At 43.1% G+C, this 19574-nt stretch overlaps 1 protein-coding gene across 2 annotated transcripts in view; it reads right to left on the reverse strand.

Moving 5' to 3' along the window:
- The window catches only part of LOC126356299 (ubiquitin-conjugating enzyme E2 W), an 84958-nt gene that overhangs the window by 41023 nt on the left and 24361 nt on the right, over positions 1-19574 (reverse strand). For both annotated transcript variants that reach the window (XM_050007222.1, XM_050007224.1), the window contains exon 3: positions 3870-3972. In XM_050007222.1, coding sequence (XP_049863179.1) covers positions 3870-3972 — 103 coding nt within the window. The remainder of the gene's footprint in view (positions 1-3869; positions 3973-19574) is intronic.

A 19574-nucleotide genomic window follows, 5' to 3' on the forward strand; every position in this document is an offset into this window, starting at 1 on the left:
TTTACTTTTACTGACATAAAGCGAGAGTCAATAGTGAAGTTAAAAGTAACATAGCTGGTAAACACACTGAAATCATTTATTTTGTAACAAATTTTGGAATAACATCTCTTACTTGGATAACTTCATTTGTCACAATATCAAAGTTGTTTCCTGTTTCAAAACTACCTTGCATGAATGCTTGATTTCTCACTGCACATTGCTCTTTGATGTTCAGGGGTCTCTCTAGGATAATAAAAGCATTTTGCACAATATCACCAGTAAATTACAGTAAAGTTTCTACTGACTTCTAACATATTTTTCACTTAATATTCATTGTTTCAAAAGCACATTGTAGAAAGATATTTGTTGAAATTTTTTTCTCTGAATCTAAACTCTACTGAGCAAATGCCATAACAATGATTATGCCTCATCTCCAATGAGCATGTAAGGCAGTACAACAGACATCTGTAGCAGTAAACATTATGGCAGTATATTAAAGTTCCCCGATTGCATCAAGTGACACTCGCTTGAAGACCAAATGGTACTGTTGCTTTGTTTCCTATTTCTCCTATGGTGATTCTAATGAAACCCCTGTGAACATTTGTAACTGTTTGTTCTATGATTGAGTAAACATGTTTACAGTTAAAAAAACCACTGTGTAGAATTTTGTGGGCATTTTAATGAATGTTCATTTCTTCTTTTGACCTACATGGGCCACAAAGTTAGTCCAAGTAGATTGTAGTTCGTGTCTTTTGTACCATAAGCTGTAGTCAAACATGGTAGTTTTGAAGTGATATACACAAGTACAACATGATAAAACTTTTCATTTCTCTGACTGATTGGATGGATAGACCATACACTCAGTTCCTTTTAGACACACATTGACATAAATGATAAACTCTAACAGCACTGTATCCTAAGTACACTCATGATAGTATCACATTTCAAACTTCAAGAAACTGTAGATAACAACTCTTCCCACTCATTGGGCAATTTCTTTGGTCAGGATAATGTACTGCACTGCTCAGTTGCCCCACTATACATGCATGAGAAATGCTGATGTGGTGCTAACCCAACACTCTGTGCTGCACTTCTCTCGAGCATCACTCCACTACAACCTGGGGCTCAAGCACGGACTGAAATTATCTAGGACAGACAATGCATTACAAATAAGTAATCATTTTACACTTCAATTTGGATTTTTTTTGTGAAGTTCTAAACTACTCTGTTTTCTTGTGGAAATTGTTACCAGAGGCAGTTTTGCTTTTGGTGGAGGTGGTGATGGGAGGGGGGGGGGGATACTGTTGGTGGAGGTAGGGGGTGATGGTGGTGGGGTTGGAAGCTGGCAGTGGTGGTGCTCATGGGGGAATGGGGAAATGTGGTGGTGGTGGTGGTGGTGGTGGTGGTGGTGGTGGTGCTGCTGCTGCTGCTGCTGGCAGCGGCAGCAGCAGACATTATCACCTAGAACACTCTTACCCATATATTTTATTTCATTTTTGCTTTCATTTTTTGACAGTCTATCTTCTATTAAAATTAAAAATTTGACTCACACACTCATCTTGTATTTGGATGAAGTAGTGCCCCACCCCTACCAGCCATCCTCACTAATGCTTACCATGGATTCCTCACAATCTTCTCAGGTGATTATACCCTTAATCAGATCACAGCTCTTCTGTATCTCTGTCCAGATTACTGAGTTATCCATTTGTATTGTAGGACTTAGGCAGAATTAGAAACCCAGATTGAGCTTCCTTTTACGTTACTTGTCACCTATCACATCTCACTTTATATACAGGGTGTTTCAAAAATGACCGGTATATTTGAAACGGCAGTAAAAACTAAATGAGCAGCGATAGAAATACACCGTTTGTTGCAATATGCTTGGGACAACAGTAAATTTTCAGGCGGACAAACTTTCGAAATTACAGTAGTTACGATTTTTAACAACAGATGGCGCTGCAAGTGATGTGAAAGATATAGAAGACAACGCAGTCTGTGGGTGCGCCATTCTGTACGTCGTCTTTCTGCTGTAAGCGTGTGCTGTTCACAATGTGCAAGTGTGCTGTGGACAACATGGTTTATTCCTTAGAACAGAGGATTTTTCAGGTGTTGGAATTCCACCGCCTAGAACAGAGTGTTGTTGCAACAAGACAAAGTTTTCAACGGAGGTTTAATGTAACCAAAGGACCGAAAAGCAATACAATAAAGGATCTGTTTGAAAAATTTCAACGGACTGGGAACGTGACGGATGGAGGTGCTGGAAAGGTAGGGCGACCGCGTACGGCAACCACAGAGGGCAACGCGCAGCTAGTGCAGCAGGTGATCCAGCAGCGGCCTCGGGTTTCCGTTCGCCGTGTTGCAGCTGCGGTCCAAATGACGCCATCGTCCACGTATCGTCTCATGCGCCAGAGTTTACACCTCTATCCATACAAAATTCAAATGCGGCAACCCCTCAGCGCCGCTACCATTGCTGCAGGAGAGACATTCGCTAACGATATAGTGCACAGGATTGATGACGGCGATATGCATGTGGGCAGCATTTGGTTTACTGACGAAGCTTATTTTTACCTGGACGGCTTCGTCAATAAACAGAACTGGCGCATATGGGGAACCGAAAAGTCCCATGTTGCAGTCCCATCATCCCTGCATCCTCAAAAAGTACTGGTCTGGGCCGCCATTTCTTCCAAAGGAATCATTGGCCCATTTTTCAGATCCGAAACGATTACTGCATCATGCTATCTGGACATTCTTCGTGAATTTGTGGCGGTACAAACTGCCTTAGACGACACTGCGAACACCTCGTGGTTTATGAAAGATGATGCCCGGCCACATCACACGGCCGACGTCTTTAATTTCCTGAATGAATATTTTGATGATCGTGTGATTGCTTTGGGCTATCCGAAACATACAGGAGGCGCCGTGGATTGGCCTCCCTATTCGCCAGACATGAACCCCTGTGACTTCTTTCTGTGGGGACACTTGAAAGACCAGGTGTACCACCAGAATCCAGAAACAATTGAACAGCTGAAGCAGTACATCTCATCTGCATGTGAAGCCATTCCGCCAGACACGTTGTCAAAGGTTTCGGGTAATTTCATTCAGAGACCACGCCATATTATTGCTACGCATGGTGGATATGTGGAAAATATCGTACTATAGAGTTTCCCAGACTGCAGCACCATCTGTTGTTGAAAATTGTAACTACTGTAATTTCGAAAGTTTGTCCGCCTGAAAATGTACTGTTGTCCCAAGCATATTGCAACAAACGGTGTATTTCTATCGCTGCTCGTTTAGTTTGTATTGCCGTTTCAAATATACCGGTCATTTTTGAAACACCCTGTACCATATGTAAAGTAAAGATTTTGTGATAGGACAATTCACACCTCTAATGACAGTGTCTGGTGTTGTTGATTTCACTGCTTTTACTACTGTATTTTTCTGCAATAAGGAAGAATTGACTAGTCAGTCACTGTCCTGACTGAACTGCCCTTTATCTTCCATGCACTTTAGGTCTGATCCACTCTCTTAGAAAGAAACTTGCAGTTCCAAATCAATGAACTAAGTATTTATTTTCATGTGTTTTAGTCGACCTTACTACAGTTTCCTTCCAGCCTGATGGGCATTAATAATAAATAAAATTATTTTATTGTACTTCTGTACTGATGTTCAGTGAAGATTTCCCATGAAAGTTGAACCATCTTACTGACAAAAATTACAAATTGTCTCCGACACTGTAACTGGTGACCTTTGTTGTTATTAAGTTCATTTTATATAAATTATTTTTTCACATTCCTTCATGATCTTGAAATCTTTGCAAATATTAGCCTGTAAAGTGTTTAAATCAAGGTTATGAATGCCATATTTAGAAAAAGAACCCGAATGTTAAGTACCTCTGGTGAGTCAAAGGGGTATTTTGAACTAAATTTGAACTGGAGTTGGAACTGCTCGCCCTCATATAGTGTACCTTGTGCACCATCCATCTGAATAATCCATCTGGAAAAGAAGAGAGAGAAATACAAAAATAATGATTAATACAAATGTAACTGACTTCCAATGGCACTTGCTGTCTATAATACAACAAATATATTTCCAGCCTTAATACATAAAACACAGGAAACAATATCTACAAGTAAGGGAACATGAATATAAGAAAAATTGTGTTTGCCATTCCACTCCAAATGGCCATTTCAAAAACAAATCATGTAAAGGGTGATACAAAAATGAGGTAGAAACAGTGAAGAATGAAAAAGCACTCGAATCCCACTGAAGTCTCAGTACAGTGACATATACAAATCCCTAAGAAAAACTGAATGCAAATCGAGACCTATAATATACATATTACTTAAGAATCATTCTTCTATGACATGAACAGAGTTGTCAAGCAGATATTGATTTATGTTAGTACTTTTGCTTTCAAACTGTAACTGATTGTTTTCAGCAAATGTGAAGTTACGGAGAGAGAAAGGCTGGCCATTACTGCCAGTAACTACATTTAACAGCAAACCTCTGTTCCTAGCCTTTGGAACTATTAGTTCTTTCCCCAAGAAGGAAAGCAGGGTAGGTTGCGGACAGTCAGAAAGGAGAAACAGGTCACTCAGACCCATGCATGGGAGGAACCCACCTGTAGAGGGGACAAGGAGAAACAAAAATCAAAATCACTTTTAAATATGTTAATCGGCAGTACTGGAATTTCACCTCCTTAAGGTAAGCAGTGGCTAGCCACTCTGTCTCATTGCAATTTTATTGATTTCTAATGCGAATTTTTCTTCTGATACTATAAATGTACTGATACTGATACTATACTGATACTGATACTATAAATGTACTGATTAATGGAAAATCTCATATAAAAAAGTGAAACAAATACTAACAAAGAGATACCGGAGTTGGCCAGTACTTACCTCAGCTGAGTACATCCGATAGATACACAAAAAAACAACCGAAAATTTACGTTCCTAGCTTTCGGAATAAATGTTCCTTCATCAGGGAGGAGAGAGGGGAAAGAAAGGGAAGAAGGGAAAGTGGATTTAGTTACTCACAACCCAGGTTATGAAGCAACAGCGAAAGGAAAACAGGGAGGGTAGCAAGGATGGAGGCATAGTTGTCAGAGGGAAGTCGAAGATATTCTACTGTAGGTACTGTGCCAGTTTCAAACCAAAGAGGATGCATACAGAGGTAAAGAGGTATATAGTATAAAGATGTAGGATGAAAAGATGCATGAATGGCTGAAGAGGAAAGGGAAAGAGGAGAAGACTGAAGAGTAAATGGGAGTGAGGTTGTTTAACGTAGGTTCAGTCCAGGGGGATGGCGGGATGAAAGGATGTGTTGGAGTGTAAGTTCCCATCTCCGCAGTTCAGAGGGACTGGTGTTGGGTGGGAGAAGCCAAATGGCACATACGGTGTAGCAGGTTCCTAGGCCCCTAGAATTATGCTGGAGGGCATGCTCCGCTACTGGGTATTGGACATCTCCTAGGTGGACAGTTCGTCTGTGTCCGTTCATGCGCTCAGCCAGTTTAGTTGTTGTCATACCAATGTAAAAGGCTGTGCAGTGCAGGTATGTCAGCTGATAAATGACATGTGTAGTTTCACACGTGGCCCTGCCTTGAATCGTGTATGTTTTACCAGTTGCGGGGCTGGAGTAGGTGGTTGTGGGGGGATGCATGGGGCAGGTTTTGCAGCAGGGTCGGTTACAGGGGTAGGAACCACTGGGTAGAGAAGGTAGTCTGGGAATATTGTAGGGTTTAACAAGGATGTTACGGAGGTTAGGGGGGCGACGAAAGGCAACTCTGGGTGGTGTGGGGAGAATTTTGTCAAGGGATGATCTTATTTCAGGGGTTGACTTGAGAAAGTCATATCCCTGGCGGAGTAATTTATTGATGTATTCGAGGCCAGGATAATATTGGGTGACAAGGGGGATGCTTCTGTGTGGTCTGAGGGTAGGAACATTGTTGTTGGACGGGGAGGAATGTATTGCTCGGGTGATCTGTTTGTGGACAAGGTCTGCAGAATAGTTGCAGGAGAGGAAAGCACTGGTCAGGTTATTGGTGTAATTGTTGAGGGATTCGTCACTGGAGCAGATACGTTTGCCACGAATACCTAAGCTGTAGGGAAGGGAACGTTTGATGTGGAATGGATGGCAGCTATCAAAGTGAAGGTACTGTTGTTTGTTTGTGGGTTTGATATGGACAGAGGTGTGGATGTGAGCTTCAACAAGATGAAGGTCAACATCCAGGAAGGTGGCTTTGGTTTTGGAGAAGGACCAGGTGAAATTCAGATTCGAAAACAAGTTGAGGTTATGGAGGAAATTAAGGAGTGGTTCTTCACCATGAGTCCAGACCACAAAGATGTCATCTATAAACCTATACCAGGCCAGGGGAAGCAGCTGTTGGGTCTTCAGGAAAGCCTCCTCCATGCGGCCCATGAAGAGGTTGGCATAGGACGGAGCCATCCTGGTTCCCATGGCAGTTCCCCTGATTTGTTTGTAGGTCTGGCCTTCAAAAGTGAAGTAATTATGGGTGAGGATGAAGTTGGTAAGTGTGATAAGGAACGAGGTTTTTGGAAGATCTTCGGGTGGGCGTTAGGGGAGGTAGTGCTCAAGGGCAGAGAGACCATGGGTGTGTGGGATGTTTGTGTAAAGGGATGTAGCATCTATGGTGACAAGAAAGGTTTCAGGTGAGAAAGGAGTGGGAATGGATTTGAGGCGTTCTAGGAAGTGCTTTGTGTCCTTGATGTAGGATGGGAGTTTGCGGGTGATAGGTTGGAGGTGTTGGTCTACCAGAGCTGAGATACGTTCTGTTGGGGCTTTGAAGCCTGCTACAATGGGACGGCCAGGATGGTTCTCTTTGTGGATTTTGGGTAATAGGTAGAAGGTAGGGGTACGTGGCTCAGGTGGAGTGAGTAAGTCTATGGAGCGGTCTGTTTTCAGCTCCTTAATGGCACGGGATTCAGCTGGGGTGATGTTTGGAGTTGTCAGGATGTTCTTCAAGAAGGACTGGGAGTCAACACTGGTTGTGAGGAATTCCTGAAATGTCTGCAAGGGATGGTTTTGGGGGAGGGGAGGAGGATCCCATTGAGAAGGCGGTTGGAACTGTTCTAGACAAGGTTCAACACTGGGTCTAGTATTTGGGGGCTGTGTTTGGGTAGTGAAGTGATATTTCCAGTTGAGGTTCCGGGTGAATGAGAGGAGATCTTTAGCTAGGGCAGTGTGGTTGAATTTAGGTGTGGGGCTAAAGGTTAAGCCTTTTGATAGAACAGATGTCTCTGGAGGAGAGAGGGATCTGGATGAGAGGTTTAGAACTTAACCTGAATGAGAGGTTAAGTTCTAAACCTCTCATCCAGATCCCTCTCTCCTCCAGAGACATCTGTTCTATCAAAAGGCTTAACCTTTAGCCCCACACCTAAATTCAACCACACTGCCCTAGTTGAGATTCCGGGTGAATGAGAGGATATCTTTAACTAGGGCAGTGTGGTTGAATTCTCCCGGCGGATAAAGGCTCCACAACTGTGGTACTTGACCGTGTGGAATTGGCAGAAGGACTGCGTCAACTCTCCGACACCTCAACCTACAAAGCTGTTACCCAGGATCCCATTCCCTCCATCCATACTGAGCTGCAGAAAACCCAAAAAATCCAAGGTCCCTCACAAGGTCTCACAACGGCTTCCATAGACTTACTCACTCCACCTGAGCCACGTACCCCTACCTTCTACCTATTACCCAAAATCCACAAAGAGAACCAAAAACCTCGTTCCTTATCACACTTACCAACTTCATCCTCACCCATAATTACTTCACTTTTGAAGGCCAGACCTACAAACAAATCAGGGGAACTGCCATGGGAACCAGGATGGCTCCGTCCTATGCCAACCTCTTCATGGGCCGCATGGAGGAGGCTTTCCTGAAGACCCAACAGCTGCTTCCCCTGGCCTGGTATAGGTTTATAGATGACATCTTTGTGGTCTGGACTCATGGTGAAGAACCACTCCTTAATTTCCTCCATAACCTCAACTTGTTTTCGAATCTGAATTTCACCTGGTCCTTCTCCAAAACCAAAGCCACCTTCCTGGATGTTGACCTTCATCTTGTTGAAGCTCACATCCACACCTCTGTCCAAATCAAACCCACAAACAAACAACAGTACCTTCACTTTGATAGCTGCCATCCATTCCACATCAAACGTTCCCTTCCCTACAGCTTAGGTATTCGTGGCAAACGTATCTGCTCCAGTGACGAATCCCTCAACAATAACCTGACCAGTGCTTTCCTCTCCTGCAACTATTCTGCAGACCTTGTCCACAAACAGATCACCCAAGCAATACATTCCTCCCCGTCCAACAACAATGTTCCTACCCTCAGACCACACAGAAGCATCCCCCTTGTCACCCAATATTATCCTGGCCTCGAATACATCAATAAATTACTCCGCCAGGGATATGACTTTCTCAAGTCAATCCCTGAAATAAGATCATCCCTTGACAAAATTCTCCCCACACCACCCAGAGTTGCCTTTCGTCGCCCCCCTAACCTCCGTAACATCCTTGTTAAACCCTACAATATTCCCAGACTACCTTCTCTACCCAGTGGTTCCTACCCCTGTAACCGACCCTGCTGCAAAACCTGCCCCATGCATCCCCCCACAACCACCTACTCCAGCCCCGCAACTGGTAAAACATACACGATTCAAGGCAGGGCCACGTGTGAAACTACACATGTCATTTATCAGCTGACATGCCTGCACTGCACAGCCTTTTACATTGGTATGACAACAACTAAACTGGCTGAGCGCATGAACGGACACAGACGAACTGTCCACCTAGGAGATGTCCAATACCCAGTAGCGGAGCATGCCCTCCAGCATAATTCTAGGGGCCTAGGAACCTGCTACACCGTATGTGCCATTTGGCTTCTCCCACCCAACACCAGTCCCTCTGAACTGCGGAGATGGGAACTTACACTCCAACATATCCTTTCATCCCGCCATCCCCCTGGACTGAACCTACGTTAAACAACCTCACTCCCATTTACTCTTCAGTCTTCTCCTCTTTCCCTTTCCTCTTTAGCCATTCATGCATCTTTTCATCCTACATCTTTATACTATATACCTCTTTACCTCTGTATGCATCCTCTTTGGTTTGAAACTGGCACAGTACCTACAGTAGAATATCTTCGACTTCCCTCTGACAACTGTGCCTCCATCCTTGCTACCCTCCCTGTTTTCCTTTCCCTGTTGCTTCATAATCGGGGTTGTGAGTAACTAAATCCACTTTCCCTTCTTCCCTTCTTTCCCCTCTCTCCTCCCTGATGAAGGAACATTTATTCCGAAAGCTAGGAACGTAAATTTTCAGTTGTTTTTTTGTGTATCTATCGGATGTACTAAGCTGAGGTAAGTACTGGCCAGCTCCGCTATCTCTTTTTCTAGTATTTATTAATGTACTGTCACGCTTTATTTGGTATGCCAAATTATTTGAAAACCTATCCTCAAAAGATTCCAGAAAGATCATCATATAAATTTCACTATTATATACTACTGTTGAATGAACACTTTCTTCCTCATCTATATCAACATACATTGTGCTCAGACACATGTAATACATCAAATCTCTTTTCAAGCAAGAAGAAAGGAATGAAGCTCAGAATTCAGTAGCCCCCTCCTAATCTACAAGGCTAACATGACCTGTGCATGGAGATTCGATGCCATCTACTCCTGTCTACATACTACATGTGTGTAGAATCCATTATATCAAAAGGCACTGCACTCAGATCAATGTTTTCTAATGAACATATTTCATCCCTGATATGAACTTCTGAATGCCTGGCAAACTACATCAGCTGACACTAAAACATAACTAATGGGTTCACAATGTTATCCAGACACAAATTTCTTACATGTGGAAGAAGGTGGAAGTCAGAGGGAATAAAATCTTGTAAATAGGATTATGTTCTAACAATTTGTATTTCAAATCCCTTTGCTTTACCACTACACTATATTCACTCCAGGCCTCTTCTCACACATTTTCATCCAGCTGAGGTAATAAATAAAAATAAATCCTTTTACATCCTAGGAAACACTGGCTATAAACTTTCTGGCAAAAGAAATCAACTTCATCTTTTATGACGGAGGTCCATCAGTTTCTAAAGTTATAATCACAGAGTTCATTCTGGTTGACTGATGCTTCACCCACAGTTTTAAACTAGCACTAGAAACAACTTTAAAAAGTTTCAACGATGTTGATAAATTGCTCTCCATATATGCTTTTGATCATATTTCAACAAATTTGACAACTAGCTTGGGCAAAACTTTATCTTATTTCTAATTTGAAAACTAATTTGTTATTTTTATTGATATGCCTATTGTTCAGCATGTCATACACATTCAGCAACTGATCAAACAGATGTGTTTCAAGTATTGCCAGAATCAGAAACAAAATTCAGTGTCAATGCAAAATAAATCCACATTGAAATGTCTACTACAGTTGCTTGTTTTACTGTACAATGACACTGAACTTTGGGTCTGACTATGGCAGTAACTGAAAGATGCCATGATGTAATATAATTAACAAAAAAATTTTGTTGTTGACAATGGGATTAAAAAATTAAATCACCCATCCCTCATCCGGGTCTAGCATGTGGTGGGAGGCATCCCAACCCCAACCATATTTACCTCATCTCAAAAGCAGTTTAAAACATTAGAGCTGCAAATGAAACCAGAGTTAGCGCCCAGAGACACAATTCTGTTTGTTTTGTTTTGTTTTAGGGCACAAAAACAACTAGTGTGATACATGTCCAAGTCACAACTGTAGAACATGAAGACAAAGAGAGAAGTTAAAAATGAAGGGGGAAGACAGCTAAAAACAGGGATGTGGAGAAAGGACTATAAAATATGCCATAGAGAAAAGAAGGTCCTGAACTAAAGATAAAATGCCCTTCACTGTATTGCTATGACAGATAAAAAGTACAACATAGCCGACAGCCCACACATAGTTCATTAAAACGGCCAATAACTCAAACGACAAACACAAATGAGAATGTAAGTGTTTAAAATAACAGAATTCCATCAGGAAATGGAGGACTGTCAAAGGTTGAGGGCACTGAGCACAAAGTGATAAAGGAGCACCACTTAACAAATGGTAATGGCTAAGAACACAGTGTCCTAGCTAAAACGAATTTCTCAAGGCGAGAGGGCCAAGAGGAGGTCATCCAAACTGCTGGGAGAGGTTTAATTCCCCGGAGCTTGTTCCCATGAAGGGAGGACCAGCGGTGATGCCAAAGTGACATGATCTATTGACAGACGGCAACACAGACATCATTAGAGGAAATGTTAGAACTAGTAGGCTGAGATACGGGGACTGCAGCCTTGGCAGCAGCCTCGTTTCCTATCAGACTGACATGAACAGGAACCCACATACACAAGAGTTGGCAGGTAACAGCTTTCCTGGAACAGTTGCACTAAGGGACGTATGGTGTACAGCACACAAAGGCTTTGAAGGGCACTGTGACACACTGAGTAGATGACACAATTGAAAAGCCTGTGTCACCGGAGGTACTGCATGGCCTGATACAGGGCAAAGAGCTCTGCTGTAAATACTAAGCAGTGTTCCAGAAGCAGATCCCAAAAAATGTCGGTGCCAATGATGAAGGCACACCCGACACCATGATCAGTCCGAGAGCCATTAGTGTATACACAGGTACTCCGCGAAGTTCTGTGTGAAGGTCGGGAAAGTGAAGGCGATACAGTGAGGCTGGAGTAGTGTCCTTAGGAAGCAAATGATGGCCAAGGTGAGCACGAACCGCTGCGCGAAGCCAAGGTGGCAAAGGGTTCACACCCATCAGGAAAGTGGAAGGCAGTGTGAAGTTAAGCTGCCGGAGCAACAGCTGAAAGCGAACTCCAGGAGGTAACACAGAAGAGGGATGCACCCCATACTGATGATCAAAGGAGTCCTCTAAAAAGGAGGCATATGATGGGTAGCCACGCATGGCAGACAAATGGCATGCATATCTGCTGAGGAGAAAGTCATGGTGGTAGGACAGAGGTAGTTCGGCAGCTTCTGTGTACAGACACTCAGTCTGACTAGTATAAAAGGCACCAGTCGCCAAACGGATGCCACGATGGTGCATAGAATGAGACGGCATAAGAGGGATTGATGCGCAGATGCACAAATGAAACACCCATAGTATAGTTTCCAACGGACAAGGGACTAGTACAAATAGAGGAGGGTGGTTTGATCTGCTCTCCAGGCCAGAAAGTACCACTGAGGATACTTAGGACACTGAGGGACTGCGTACAGCAGGCTGCCAGGTAAGACATATGGGAGGACCAAGAAAGTTTACTATTGAGTGTCAGCCCCAGTAATTTCGTACTTTCAATGAATGGAAGAGCAACATGCCCAAGATGTAAAGATGGAGGAAGAAACCAATTGCACCACCAGAAATTTATTCAAACGGTTTTGCCAGTGAAAAATGAAAGCCTCTGTCAATGCTCCATAAGTAAATGTGATCAAGACATGGCTGAAGATGAAGCTCAATGAGACAGGTCAGTGGAGAACTGCAATAGATGTCAAAATCGTCAATGAAAAGGAAGCAAGAGATACCTGGTGGGAGACAAGCCATAATAGGTTTACTGGTGACAGCAAAGAGAATGACACACATGATGGAACCCAGGGGCACACTATTTTCCTGGATAAAGGTGTCTGACAATGCAGAACCTACACGTACCTTGACAAGTCGGTCTTTTAAAAATTCCTGACGGAAACGGGGCAGGCAGGCATGGAAGCCAGACATGTAGAGAGTAAAGAGGATACCAGTCCTCCAGCAGGTATCCTAGGCTTTCTCCAAATCAGAAAACATGGCCACAATCTGAGATTTCCACATAAAACGATTCATGATATGGGTGGACAAAGTGACAAGATGGTAAACTGCAGAACAACACACTCGAAATCCACACCGTGCAGTGGTTAGTAAATTGCAAGGCCGAGCCATCATACCAGCCCAGCATGAATCATATGTTCCATCACCTTGCATACACAGCTGGTGAAAGAAATGGGGCGGCTGCTAGAAGGAAGTGTTTGTCCTTACCAGGCTTAGGTATGGGTAAGACAGTGGGTTCACACCATGGTCTGGGAAACATGCCCTTTGGACAGATGCAGTTGTATGTATGAAACAGAAGATACTTGCCCATAAGAGAAAGGTGTTGCAACATCTGAAAGTGAACATCGTCTGGCCCTGGGGTGGAGGATTGGGATGAAGTGAGAGGATGATCTAGCTCCTTCATAGTTAAGGCGGCATTGTAGCACTCATGATTCTGAGAAGAGAAGGGTATCGCCCCAGCCTCCTCCACTCGTTTCTGATAGAGGAAGGTGGGCTGATAGTGGGAGGAGCTCAAAATTTGCACAAAATGGCAGCTCAAGGTGTTGGAGATAGCAGCAGTGTCCACTATGACATTGTCTGCTACTGTCAGGCCGGAAATTGGGGAATGGAACTTGGTCCCAGAGAGCCGTTGGAGGTTTGCCCACACAAAGGAATAGGCAGTGGAACTGTTGGAAGAGCTAGTAAATAAAATCCAGCTAGCATTGTTGCTATCATGATGACCGCAACGACACTGTTCACGCAACTGTTTATAACAAATGCAGTTTTCCATCACAGGATGACGGTTACAAATGCGGGGAGCAAATCTCCACGCACGAATTGTGTCTCGGGACTGAGGGACCATTACATGGTGCAGTAAAGACGAAGTGTGAGGGATGGAACATTCTGTGGCGGTAAGGATAATGGTTGTAAGATACTCCACCTCGTCATCACAAATGGGGAAATGTTGTTCGTCAAAGGTCACCAAGGAGGAGTAAAGCCTCCAGTCGGTTTTAGAAAGCTACCATTTGGGTGTGCACGTACGTGGGGTAGGAGTCAGCAAACAGGTACTACACGGGAAATGGTCACTCGAGTATGTGTCAGAGAGAACAGACCACTCGAGATGATCGGCAGGCTGGACAGTGCAGAAGGATAGGTCCAAATGGGAATAGGTCTATGTGGAGTCTGAAAGAAACATGGGTGACTCCCGTGTTAATGCAGATGAGGTTAAAGTTGACTGAGAAGGTCAGCTGAAAGGGCAACTCTTCTGGGAAAACCCCAAAGGGGATGGTGCACATTACGGTCATCGAGCAGCAGAAAGGGGTGAGGTAGCTGCCCAATAAGTTGGAGGAAGCCTACCCTGGTGACCTCAAATGACAGAGCGAAGTAAATGGTACAAAGGAAAAAGGTCAGGTGAGGAAGGAAAATGCAGACAGCAACAACTTGAAGCCGGGTAGTCAGGGAAATGGGTTGACTATGAATGTCATCCAGGATGAGCACTATGACTCCCTATGAGATGGAATGCCATCTTTGGGGGTAAGGTCAAAGCGGACTGGGAAGAAAAGCGGGAGCTCAAAGAATTCGTGCGGACGAAATTTTGTTTCTTGGAGGCAGAGAACAAGCGGCCACTGGGAATCAAAGAGCAGCCATAAGTCCTCTTTGTTGGATGGAAGGCCATGAACATTCCTTTGGAGGAAAGTCATGATAGGGAAAGGGAAGGAGAGAAAAAAAAATGAACGGGTGTCAACTTAGTGGCCTCAAAGTGCCAGCGTTTGAAGACTCACTGCTACAGAGTATAGAAGCTGGAGGATCCTGCACCATGAGACCCACAAAGATGTTGGCATTCTCCTTCAGTTGGTCTATAAAGTCCAGGGCAGCAAAACAATTGGCGGTGCGCATCGGTGACGTATCATGTGGTGACACCATTGAAGAGGATCTCCAAGATGGTGAAAGAGAAGACCATTTGCCTTTGTTTGATTCCTTGAAGCCTTTCCAGTTGGCAGAGAAAGACTCAGTCATTTGTTGGCTGGTGGGAGAGGGGGAGGGGGAGGGGGAGACATAGGAAGTCTTCGCAGGGGTATTCCTTCTGTCCTTTCCGCCCTACCAGTTGTGTAGCAGGTGACATCGCCCCATGTGGCAAAAGTTTGGTGGCTTGTTGCACAGCTGGAGGAGGAGATGCGGATGCTACCATGACACCGGGCAATTTTACAACCATGGTGCTGAATTTGAGGTCACATGTCTGCATGGCCATGTCCTTCATTGAGCAAATTGTAGCAAGAACATTACTGTAAGTGCGGGATGGTAGAACACAGGGTTTGCAACTAGCCAATAACTTGCGAGTGACCAGGTAAGGCACTTTTTCCTTTACCTGGAGCTCCTGGGCAGCTTGTTCATCAACATACATGGGAAATCTCGAGAGGAGGCAGCATGGTAGCCATTGCAGTTGATTCAGTGCGGAAGAGAAGGCACACAATTGCCCTCGTTGTGCATCCCTACCACATGTTACACATTTGGCTGGGTCTCAACAGGACATTCAAGTATGGCTGAAACAACAACACTGATAGAAGCGCATCAGGTTTGGCATTTCCGGACAGACTGTGGTAACTTCATAATCTGCTTTGATCTTGGATGGAAGCACCACAAAAGTGAGACAAAGAGTGCATGTGGGCACTAAGGGTGCATCTACATTTCTCATCACCCAATGGACTGCAATGACATCCTCGTCAGAGGGATATGTTTGGATTTCTGCCTCGTCAGAGCATTGAGCAGCCTAGTGCAAATGACACCACGGGAAGATTTCAGAGTTCTATGGGCCTCGACACAAAAAGGATAGCGAAGCGGCAAGCAGTAGTTGTGCTTGAGAATCAGTAGTAGTCTCCAAAAGCAAAGTGCCATTGCGTAAACAACAGCAGGATTTCACAGGGGCGGCAATCAACACTTTTCAATTGCATCAACACATTTGTGAATAAGAAACAGATTTACCATTGCAAAGGACTGACCATCTTCAGTATGTGAAACCATGAAGAGCTGTGGTGCAGCTGGGAGAGAGTATGTATCAGGAGCTTCATTCCATTTACATTTGGTATACATTGAGTGCAAAGCTGATTATTGGCTCACTGCTGGAAAATCCACCATGATTGTCAGCGTCTTCAATGGCACACTCCTTCCAACTGAGGGCCCCCTCAGATGAGAGTGCAGCTGCCTTAGGTGATTGTTCACACCTCAGGTCACATCTCCAGAACACCTGACAGAGGGACCAATCGGCAATTTGGGAAGGTTGCAACTTAAGCAATCACCCCTCCCTGGGCCTGGCTGTACCAGGGGGTAGGTGCAAACCCTACCTGTTGACCTGGGCTTGGGAATTATCCATTACCTAGGCACCTATTATGTGTCAGGCACATGGGCCGGGCTTTAGGAGTGCACAGGGGGGAAGACGACAAAGAGGAACCTCAAACACCGAAGCACAGGAAGGACAGGAGAAGGTGAATGAAGAAATAAAAAAAGGAACTAGAAACAGTGGTGAGACTGTTCTGATGTCAGCTACTGAAAATGCAGAACACAGTCCCAAGAAACACCCTAGACATGTTCCCCAAGAGAGGAAAAAAGGAATAGCAAGAGGACAGGCATGCAGCATGGAAGGCAAAAGATGCTGGAAAGGCGAGAGCCCAATGGTAGCCAAGCACAAACCCGCCAAAGAGTGGCGAGCCCTCTGGAGGCAGTAAAAATTCTGATCAACATTACAGACGACATTTTCATCCCAGGAGAATCAACAACTGTACTGATATTAATACAATTTTCATTCTGAAATTTTAGAGTTTGCATTTGAGGGATCACACAAACATACCATTGTCTGATCATCATGCTGACACGCATATGGAGAACATAGTAATAGGTACCACTTGCATAGAGAAGCAACTGAAAGAATTTGAAACAAATAAGTCACCAGGTCTGGATGGAATTCCAATTTAGTTTTACATAGAGTACCATACAGCAAAGGCCTCTCAATTAGCTTGCATTTATCATGAATCTTTTGCCCAGCACAGATTTCCAAGCAATAGGAAAAAAGTGTAAGTGACTCCTGTATATAAGAAGGATACAAAAACAGACTCACAAAATTACTGACCAATGTACTTGACTCGTTTGCTGCAAAATTCTTAAACATATTCTGAGTCTGAATATAATAAATTTGAGATGGGAGAGCTTCTGTCTACAAACCAGCATGGATTCAGAAAGCATTACTCATGTGAGACTCAGCTTTCACCGTTCTCATATGATCTCCTGTCAACCATGGATGAAGGGCAATAGCCAGATCCCACATTGGAATCTAATATGGTGCCCCACTGGAGAAAGTAAATGAAGGTCCATGCATTTGGATTAGGTTGTTCATCATCAGGAGTGTCCAGAGAAGTGTGATAGTACCACTCTTATCCATACTAATACTATAAATGCAAAAGTTACCCTGTATGTTACATTTTCACAACTACATTGCTAAACCAAATTTGATGACATCTGGTATGGAGATGGCTTGAACTTTGAGGAAGGACATAGGCTACTTCAGAAAGTAAAAAATAATCGATCCTGTATATGGTGTACTCGAGTCAGATGCAGGTGATGCTTGAGAGGAGGTTGGTGACTTATTATTATTATTATTAATTGTATTATTATTATTCTGTGACAATGTGATTCCGATGTCTTCCCGTGTGCACATTTTCTGAAATTTTAAAAAGAACTACTATACCTCAATTAAATATTTAAACATAAAGTCACAAAGCAATGTGAAATAGACTGAGCACATAAGGGTGCTAGTACAGAAGGCGACAGATCAGCTTCAGTTTACTGGGAGAATTTTAGGAAAGTGTAGTTCATCTGCAAAGGATACCACATATTTGTTACTGGTAGGTTCGATCAACACGCAAGTATTACAGAGATGCTTCATGAACTCAATTGGGAATCCCTGAAGGAAAGACAACATTCTTTTCGAGAAACACTACTGAGAAAATTTAGACAACTGGCATTTGCAGCAGTCTGCAGAATGATTCTACAACCACCCACCCACATTTTGCATACAGATCACAAAGATAAGAGAAATTAAAGTTCCTCCAGGGAAGTGCCTTCCTTCAGGGGAATGACCATAGATGGTTTTGGCATAGTGCTGGATGCAAACATATATACTTCCTGCACAGTGTAGATAGCAGCTGTTTTAAAATCACTTGATGGCTGTGTTAGGAGCTTCAAAGTGCAGTTCAGACACACCAACATAATTCTACAACATGAGAGTGCAGGATGACTATATGCTGAAGGTATGTGATGGTGTATTAAGATGCTTCATGTGCTTCAGAGTTCTGAACACAATGAAAAATTCAATTTACAAATGTATCACAATACCTTCTCCGCAAAAGATCATGGACACTACAACGGTGAAGAGTGTGAGAAGTGGAGGTGGAAAAATTAAAGAAAGAGTTAAGTAATGTGACTGAAATAAATATTCATCATATCTAATCAGAGAAATAAGCACCTTAATAATTTTACCCAATACTTTCATTACAAAAATATATTTTTGTTTTCAGGATGAGCACTCAGCAAATGCACCTGCAAATTGAACAAGTTTCCATACTACTTTTCAGATTGCCAAAGCAATGATCAGTTCACTGAAGGAGAGCTTATAAAGACAGGTTTGGTGTCCGCAGCTGAGCAAATAGCTCCTGAGATACTTCACGAGTTTCAGGCAGTTAGTTTCTCTCATTCAACCATTTGCAGAATTCAAGAAATAACTAATAATGATTCAGATAAGGTAATGGTTCTTGCAAAAAAATATTTCCTTTTCATTGAGTTGGATGAGTGCACAGGCATTACTGACATTGTGCATAGTAGATGGTAGTCTCATTGTCGCAGAAGAATTACTGGACTTGGTTCTGATGAAAGACAATACAGCAGGGCCAAATAATCTCACTTGTGTGCACAAGTGAGTTGAAAATATGGGTCTTCAACAGAAAAATCTCACATCAGTTTCCGCGTATGGCGTAACAGCTATAGTTGGCCAAAATACTTGTTTCATGTCTCTTTTAAGAGAGATGCTACAATTGTTGTCCATTCCACATGAGACTTCTGCAATGCCTTGCATTTTCCACTATGAGAATTTTTGTGTTAAAAATGTGAACATGACAGAAGGGATGAATGTTGTGACTCATACAAGAAATTTCACCTGCTGTTATTCTCTCAATCATCACCAGTTTAAACCCTGTTTAGAAGACCAGAAAATCATTTATGGCGAAGTGCCACATCACTGTGAAATACACTGGCTGCGTGAAGGTAAAAGCCTTGAGAGATTTTTTGAACTTTGGAGTGAAATAGATATATTTATGGTCATGAGTCGTAAGCCTGGTGCTGAATTGAAAACAAATGGTGGATAGCAGTTTTGGTCCACCTCTGTGACATTACATGCCATTTGAAAGTTCTGAATTTAGCATTGCAGGGTAAGAACATGTTAATGTCACAGATGTATGACTGTTCAGGGCCTTTGTGTTTAGACAGCTAGTACTTGTGAACACTGGTCTTTTTTAAAGTTTAATTCCTTTTCACTTTTATTTTGATGTCGGTAATGTGGAAACTGAGCTGCAGTTAAAACTTGTAGACCTACAATGAGAAAGGTAATTGGTTTCAAGTTTAATATTAATTTTAATCTTGCAAACTTTTATAACAATTTTCTTCAAGACAAATTTCTACAAACTTTACAAATCTGCAGCTTTGATTATGCCAAT

Source organism: Schistocerca gregaria, chromosome 3, assembly GCF_023897955.1.
Source record: "Schistocerca gregaria isolate iqSchGreg1 chromosome 3, iqSchGreg1.2, whole genome shotgun sequence".
In the NCBI taxonomy this organism is placed as follows: Eukaryota; Metazoa; Arthropoda; class Insecta; order Orthoptera; family Acrididae; genus Schistocerca; species Schistocerca gregaria.